Below are 9,114 nucleotides of genomic sequence, written 5' to 3' on the forward strand. Positions count from 1 at the left end.
ACAATTCATACCTTAGATCGCAGGCTGAACAAGATAAACATTTATTAAACACTCTAAGACTACATTTTTAAACCTGTAACTTTTTAACATAATTATGAACTAGATATATAGCATTACCAATGCTAGTGCTGATAGCTGAAAACGCTGAAGCTGATAGGCAGCTAAAATATTAGCTAAATGCCAAATTAGCCTCAAAAACTAAAAAAAAAAAAACTAGGTTAGCCAAAACAGCTAGCATGTAGCTGTTTTGGCTAACCTAAAAAAATTGCTAAACTTTAAAATATCCTAAAAACTTTTTTAAAAAGAGGTTAAATTAGCCCAAAAAGCTACATCTAAATATTAGCAAAACTCCAAAACAGCCTAAAAAACGTAAAAAGAAAAGGCTAAATTAGCCAAAACAGCTAGCATGTAGCTTAAATATTAGCTAATTAGCAAAATTAGCTAAAAAAATCTCTTTAAATGACAAAATAGTCCAAAAAGCTATCAGAATGTCAATTGTTAATATTTTAAAACCATAACTTTTTAACTTAAATATGAATAATAAAAAGGCAGGAATATTATTCCAGAATAAATCAACTTAAACCTTAAATAACTTTCAATACTTTTCAATAGCCGCTTTTTTCTCTCTGCTGTTATCATTCTCCAGCCTCCCAAAGTCTTCTGCACCCCTTTATAAAATAGTCTAGCTCCACCTTTGAAGCCCTCTGTACTCTTTCTTTTATCCTTTTTCTCCCAAATTATAAAAAAAATTAAAAATAAATAATAATTTTAAATGTTATTATTCTGGAATTTGTTTTTTTTACATTTTCTTGTAGCATTTTTCTGACTATGGAGAATAAAGAAACATAAAATTGCATTTTTTATTCAATTGATTGTGAATCTGGAATATTATAACACATTTGAATCCATAATTTAAATTTAAAATATTTTTTTAAAAGATGCTAACTTCTTATCAAATCAAAATCATCTTTAATGCAGCATTTCTCATTGATCTGAACCCTAACTGTCATAACTAAGCTGGAAAAAGTGACTTTTTCTGTCTCCTCACGAATGTATTTCTTCTTCAGGCAGCATGTGGAGCTCCTGGAACATGAATAATTAGATCTGCATCTCACGTGCTACAAAGACACTTATAACAAGCGTTAATAATTACTCAAAACCCCTTAGTTACCTTTCATTGAATCCCTCTCGTCTAAGCTGATTATATTGTGGATTTTAAGCAAGAATTTGCAATTAATAAAAAAAGTGTGAATTCTTTGTGTGTTTTTACATCTCAGATTGAGTCACATGACAGGAAAAGACATTTTTTTAATTGTGCAGCCTTGAGAAGCTGCACGACTTCACGCTGGCTGCAGCTTGTGTTCTCTCACTCACATAAATGCTTCATCTCCACCCTTTTAGTGCATCTGCAGCCTCTGCATACCAAAGTCCCGCTGGCTTTCCTTCTGTCCCCGAACATTAAATCTAGTTTTTCCCCCCCTATCACTCAGGGCGGGCCCTGATGAGACTGACGGACAGGAAGCTGGAGAGAATGGGCATCATCCAGGAGGCCCAGCGGCAGCACATCCTGCAGCAAGTCCTGCAGCTCCGCGTTCGAGAGGAAGTCCGGACTCTGCAGCTCCTCACGCAAGGTTGGTCCTAACATCACCGAAATCGCCCCAGTGAGAACGCTTTTGGAGAAAGCCCCCCTGTCATCAGCGGTAGTCATGGCAATAAAGCGTTCTTGAAGGCGACGTCCTTCCATCGACTGATTAAGACGCAAACTTCAATACCATTCCACCTTGTGTTTACTTGAAATTTTACATAGCGTGGCTCCTAATCAGTGGAAGCCCGGGATCACGGTTTACTCTGCCAGGCAAAAGTAATCAGCGCACACCGTGATTGAAGTCTGACTCATTATAACAGAAAAACTGTCCGAAATGCCTGAGAGTCGAGTCAGCCTCCTGCTTTTTACCGTCAGCTTTCTAGTGGAAGTTTTCAGGTGGATGTGTGAGTGTTTTAAAGGGCCTAAACCATGAAAAATCATCTTTTAAAGCTTTTGAGTGTATTTTAATGTGTATTATAATGTTCAAGCTTCACTTAAAATGACCCCAAAGCTGTATTTTGATCCTTTCACGCATTTCTGAGTAATCCTCTAAAAACCTGCTCTCTGAGCACCAGCCCCTTCCAAACCCACGAAAACAAAGCTGATGTCACAAATTGAGAACAGCCCCTCCAGAAGAGTCTGCACTGACTCCACTGCCAATCCAGGCTAACTCAAACACCCATTTTTCTAACTTGGCCGCTCGTCTAGAAGTGCTCAGCTGCTAACATCATCGCTCAGCTAGTGGTTCTCAGCTGCTAACTTGGCCGCTCAGCTAGCAGTGCTCAGCCGCTAACCTCATCGCTTAGCTAATGGTGCTCAGCTGCTAATTTTGTCGCTCATCTAGCGGTGATCAGCCACAACTTTGTCACTCAGCCAGCGGGGATCGGCCACTAACTTCACAGCTTAGTCGCTAACTTCACCGCTCACCTGCTTGCTTTGCAGCTCAGCTGCTAACTTTTCCTCTAGCTCGACTGCTAGCCCCAGCCAAAGTGATAGCCGGGGCTACTAAAGGCAGATGCACAATATGCACATCCATCTTTGTAAAAGTTCTTATTATGTTTGTTTTTGTGGGAAACGCAGACGTGATGCCGAGGCCGGCTCTAGAACAATGTCATAAAATAGACGTCACCATAAACAGCAAAAGGCGGAGCCTCAGAGATCAAGGCGTCTTGCTTCCGGATAGAAAAAAACCTCATGAAATTAACTAATATTTCGCAAATTAATTGTTCTTTAGAGTGCCAAATGTCATATATGATCATTTATATGGATATAGTTTACTCTGAGAGGCTTAAGAAAATCATGGATTTACCCCTTTAAACATCACCAGTATCGTTGTAAAACATTAAAAGCAGCAGTTTAAGATATTTAGACACTTTGTGTCTAAAGCTGTGAGCTGTGGTGCATGGCCCCCATCCAGCTGCGCCCCTCCCCTCTTTTGACCCCTCCTCACTGGGTGAATGGCTGCAACTCGCCCCTCCCCCCTTTTGACCCCTCCTCACTGGGTGAATGGCTGGAACTCACCCCTCCCCCTCTCCCTTTGCCATCCAGGTATTAGCGACATATGACAAATTCATTTTAAAAATAACACTTTTCTGTTGAGTTTATCTCCATAGCAACCATTTTATTTTTTGGTCGTCTGGGGGTGACGAACATTTCTGTGGCATTTTTAGAAGAATCTGCAAAAGTAAATTCGGGGACTTCCTCGGCAACGGAGGTTTTTTGTCAACCACGCCCACATTCCTAATATGTTCATACTGCATGTCATATCATTTTGTTCAGCTTGAGCCAACAATTCATATATTTTATAATATTCTGGTAAAAAATGCAAGAAAAGCAACAGGGACAGCCATGTTTTATATTTTTAGAATGAAACTGAATTTTAATTTTCTTTAGTAATATTTTCAGTCCTTTAGCATCGAAAAGCGAAATTTTACTTTTTGCTACAAATCTATGAAGATGACTCAGTGCTGTTTTTAGTTGCAGACATCCATATTTTTTGAGAAGGATCTAATTTTAAGCCATTTTAAATAATGATGATGTCATATCAAATGTGTATATTTGTGTGGAATTCTCAACAACATGGATTTTGGTGTTTAGACCATGTTTAAGGTCCACGTGCAAACCTTTAAATCTTAACGTTTTTATTATGAAGTTACTTTAAAGATTCTATTTCTTCTATAGTCCTCTGTATCTATGGAGGTTTGAACAAGCTGAGTTTATTTCGCTGCTGAGCTTCTGAAAATGGAAGCGTGTCAATGAAGGATCCCTCACAGTGGATTTTTCTCACTTCCTCTTTGAACGCTTTAGTCAGACTCTGCAGTTTGTCCCTTTTTATGGGCAGCGCTCCTATTAATTAGTCAGGAGTCGGTCTGTGTGTGAGAAAAGTGAAATGCAGCAAAACAGTGTGAAGTCGGCGGCAGCTGCCAACATCTGGTGTGTTGATGTTCACAAAACCATCTCTGAACACGTTCGTCACCTTACAGTGTTTGTGCTTTAGAGAAACTCAAAGGACGTTTGCATCAAACATGAATCTCCTTTTTGTCCAAATATTGTTTGCATGCTTTAATATTTGTCTCTGAATCCTCCTCCAGTGTTTGTTTAAGCAGAGCTGCAGCGTTTAGCTCCTCCAGACTAACCGTTACCATGACGAAGTGTCCCACCACGTATCAAATAGTTCGCTTTTTGTGAAAAAGGGTTTTGAAGTTGAAAAAAAACTCATAAATTTGATACACAATTCTTTTGTAAGTGACCATAGTAAAAGCGTGATAATGTCCTTTGAAGTGTGCATTATCATAAATGAACACATTTCACAGAAGCAACTGTCTAAGACGTTCAAGCATCTGAGTTGTCTGTTAATTTCAGATAATTCACATTTCTAAGGTCATTATCCCTTACTTTTTTCATACCTGATCTATTGTATTTTAATTTGGCGAAACCAAACAAAACATAAAAAATTCTTTTGGTTAAAATGTAAATTTAAAATACTAAAATTCACAGATTTAGTAATACTTTAAAGTAAATGTTTATCGTAAACAGTAATTCATAATATACCAAATAGATTTGAAAAAAGTCAATAAAAAAATACATTGAATTTTTAATAAACCTCAACTTAGTCCTTAATTTAAATAAAAAAGAAGGGAATCGGGTTATGGATAATCAACCACAATAAATCAAAGAGGATAAATCAAAAAACATGTTTTTTTTGTTGTAAATATACTATTTTAAAAATGTGAACAATATAAAGCAAATTTAAGATATTTTATCTGTTATTCATAGTAATATTGTAATTTGATTTTTAAGTAAAAAATTCACATTTGTTCATGTTCACTGTATTTTATAGTTTTGTTTCATTGTTTTAAGAGAGAAAAGAGTGAACTAATTCATTTTTATGACTTTTATAATTTAATAAAAAAAACAGGCTTAACTAATCATTTCCTACCCTTCTCTCACTGCAGAACAAGCTTGCATGCTGTATTATTTTTGTAATTATTTTATGAAATAAAAATCAGCAAATATCATATATAACAATTATATATATATATATATTTACTGTATATATATGTATATATATGTATATATATATGTATATATATGTGTGTATATATAATTAATCAGATATGTATGTGTATAAATGTGTCTGTGTATATCTATATATGTCTCTCTATATATATTTATTATTATTGATTAATTATATATGTAAGTATACACATACAATGTATATATATATATATACATATATATATATATATATACATATATATATATATATATATATATATATATATACATATATATAGTGAATTCCTATTTGCTTTGCCAACACTTTTATTAATCTCCTAAACCCACTTTTACAAGTCGATTCTTATATTTAGCAGAACTTAAAATCTGGCGAATTTTTGGGCACATTTTGTTGGATTAAAGATGTTTGTCTGGTTGGTCTAGTAATAAAGCAAAAAGGTGCTTCAACATATTTTGTTTTAGAATTTACCACTTGCGTGTCATTTCATTCCGTCAGGAAAATGACTTTCGCGTGGCGCTCTTAGCGTCCCCAGATCTTCCATCACACGCGGAGACTCTCGGAGACGTTTGGCCCACGGGGGCCTTGGGAAAAAATGTCGACAGCAGAGTTCTTAGAAAACGTTTGGGGTAAAAAATAAAACCGTGCTCTCTCCATCCCGCCTCTGTTGGGTCCCTCAGCGAGTTAAAAATGGAAGCAGAGAGTGCGAGGGAGAGCATTTAGCTGAGTTATGACACTTTGCTGAGGGCTACCCTCAGCGCCCCGTGGCTTTTTTCTTTTTTTTCCTCTTGCTTTTTGCCTCATCTCCCCTGCTCTTCTGCTCCTCTCCTCGATATTGATGGTATGGAAAGTGACAGCACACCAGTCTCAGCAGGAAGCAGTCTTCCAGAGGAGCCTGTTTGGGCTTCAGGGAGAGACGGGACAGAAAAAGTGGTGGATGAAGGCGAAGATGTGGAAAGGATGCTGACTGGAGAAGCATTTCTGAATTTAAGGGAACATTTACGAGTAATAATGAGGTGGAAAAGCTAGCTTATGTTGATCTCTTTTCAAATCGTTCGATGTCTTTATGTTACGATTGTTCCTAATCAGCTATATAGAGTTTCTATGCTAGCTTGTTGCGTACACAAAGTTGGACGCCATATTGGATAGGGCTAGATACCGGTTTACCGGATTACAGTGCTGGAAAAACAAGAATGTGACTTTTCACAAGTAAATTATTACTATCAGCTGTTAGTAATAATTTTGATTCTTCAATTCAATTTTAAGTTTACAAATTTATACACATTTGTTTAGAAATGCATTACAAAACTACTATTTAATCTGAATATATTTATATTAATCTGATCCAGTTCATGTATAAATGTATTACTAAAATAATGAGATTGTTAATATCATCCAGTGTTACATGGATTCTCCAAAGGAGAAGTTTTAACAAAAATGTTCAGATCATTACCATTATAAACATTGTTCTGCTTCTCCTGGAGGACGTTTCAGTTTGGCCACTAGGTGGCGGTCACGCTTTAGAAGTACACTTTTTTCAAGAAGAAGACGGCAGTATGTTACTTTAAAAATTATTTACTTAAAAGAGTTTAGAAAATTAATGCCTGTAAGTAAACAAAGATGTTTATTTAGTCAGTAATGTAATTTTTTTGGTAAACCGAACGCTAGCATTAGCCATCCTATGGGAAATTCTATTGAATGTTAGCATCAAGCTAGCGGACTTTAGCTTTGTGTGCTAAATCGATGTATATATTTTGGGAATCGATTATTGGTCTATTAAGGTTAAATCGATTCAAATCGATTAATCTTTTTTTTTCAACCCAGCCCTAGTTTCAATGTAAGACAGGCATGCATCAACCACAAAAATCAGGTTAGCTTCCTCTTTTTTAATAACCAATTTTCACAAAACATGGCTCGAATTAAAGCTTAGAAAATCATTGATGTCGATGTATATTTACATTTTTATTATCTTTAAAAACTAAGCTGTAAATAGTGCAAGAACTGCGCCTTCTAGTATTACAGCTACATAAATCTTAAGTGTCAATCATTGATCCAAGCCACACCTCCACCGCTCAGTACGGCTCCACTAGCCCCGCCCCTTTTTTTGTATTTTTCCAATCTGGGCTGACAAAGGAGTCAGCCTCCAACTGCCCTGTTTGGTTACCCTTTAAGCTCAGTGTGAGCATCTTAGTTTTACCAGCTCAGTGGCCTTGTGGTAGAGTGTCTGCTCTGAGATTGGAAGGCCGTGGGTTCAAATCCCAGCTGAGTGATACCATAAACTCTAAGAATGGGACCCAGTGCCTCCCTGCTTGACACTCGGCATTAAGGAGGTGGATTGGGGGGTTCAACCACCAAATGGTTCCTGAGCGTGGCTGTGTCTGCAGCTCACCCCTCCCCCAGGGGAGGGGTCAAATACTTTAACTTTACCAACGGTTTGAATAAAGGAACACTCAGAAATTGATATTTTATAGCTTCAAGTTCTTCAGATATGATAAAAACGCCCCAAAAACATGTTAAAAACACCATTTTCATCAGAGTGGTTCTTTAAGACGTTTTTGGATTCCTGAATTCACAACCTGCGTTCCTGAATGTAGTACACAGCTAATGGCTAAATGGCGGTATGGTGAGAAAAGTCTATTAAGCTGTCAGTGGTGGCAGAGTGAAAGAAAGTGAAGAGTGTTTTTTGGCCCAAAGTGCATTTCTCTCAACTGTTGCTAAAGAGAGATACAGCTGTGCCCAGTTGGAAGCTACGCCGGGGGGAGACGGACCAAGTGAGAAAGTGGCGTCGGATAAGTGGTGATGAGATGATGAAGGGAGAGTGTGGAGGAGGAGGAGGAGGGATGGAGTGAGGAAGGAGCGAGGTGCCAAGAAGGAAGGATGTCGAACAAAAGGGATGGAGTGAAGGTGAGAAGGAGGAGGTGAGAAAAGCTGCGATGGAAAAACAAATCTCTGCGTGGATTCACTCTAAAATGTTCGGAACATCTGTTCACGACGACACGCACGTCCAGTCAGCCAATCACACGGCAGCTGAGTCGACAGGTAAACTTGTGGACGTATTTAATATGGAAAAACGCTTAAATAGAATAAAAATATTTTGTAACAAAATCATAATTCAACTTCAAAGAAAAATATAGATGATTTTTCTACTTGTATATAAAAAGAAACTATAAGAACTTTGAGTTTTTCACTGCTTTGTGACCATAAATGCCTAATTTTTATTTATTTGTTCTTAAATAAAGAATAAACATCATCAACAGGTGCATAATGACGAATGACAATAAGCGGATTTCTAAAAGGGCTTTGGATGAACTTATCAGTCTAAACTTATATTTATACAAACTGTATTTTGACAGAATTACAATAAAAAACACTGAAAACAATCCAAACGATGATCTGGTTCTGTTGTTTTGTGTTCCTCAATTTTTAAGATTTTTTAAAATATTTCCACAATTGTTGCTTTTTCTTGAACTCATTTTAATTGAGTTGTTTTACTTTTATTTTAGGCTAAAAAGTCGAAAAAATTAACTAAAAAACAGTGAAAAAGCTTCAATAATAGAGTACAAACAAAGTCCAGTTGAGTGTTTTTTAAGTTTCTACCTTAATGAATAAAACAATCTGGACAAATGAGAGATGTTCTTGAGGGTTTATTAGATTAATAAGCCAAAATTACAAAGACGAAAGTTGAAAACTGATATTATGGATGCAAAACACTCAGAAAAATATTTCAGCAAAAAGCTGAAAATTGTGACTACTTTCAACAAAAAGCATTATCACAGGTAATGAGACTTTTCTATTTTTTCTGTAGTTCCATTTATTTGCGTTGAAAACTGGCCAATCAGATGCCTCAATAAAAGTAGGTGGAGCCTACGTCCAAAAATCAGAACGTTTAAAGGATCTCGTGTAGCCCGTATTTGGGGCGTGGCTTTCCAACAAGCTCACTCCTGATTGGTGAGAGTAAAAACTCAATGATTTGAACCAATCAGGACGTCATCTGACTCCAACATGGCGGCTT

The 9,114-nt window shown here is 36.8% G+C and overlaps 1 protein-coding gene across 3 annotated transcripts in view; it reads left to right on the top strand.

Moving 5' to 3' along the window:
• Positions 1 to 9,114, top strand: part of samd12 (sterile alpha motif domain containing 12) — a 156,935-nt gene that overhangs the window by 61,232 nt on the left and 86,589 nt on the right. For 2 of the 3 annotated variants that reach the window (XM_036214368.1, XM_024298582.2), the window contains exon 4: positions 1,491 to 1,631. In XM_036214368.1, coding sequence (XP_036070261.1) covers positions 1,491 to 1,631 — 141 coding nt within the window. Of the gene's footprint in view, positions 1 to 1,490; positions 2,026 to 9,114 lie in introns of those variants that run through there. The other variant, XM_024298586.2, reaches the window with a different exon arrangement.

This window comes from Oryzias melastigma, linkage group LG11 (genome assembly GCF_002922805.2).
Source record: "Oryzias melastigma strain HK-1 linkage group LG11, ASM292280v2, whole genome shotgun sequence".
Classification (NCBI taxonomy): domain Eukaryota; kingdom Metazoa; phylum Chordata; class Actinopteri; order Beloniformes; family Adrianichthyidae; genus Oryzias; species Oryzias melastigma.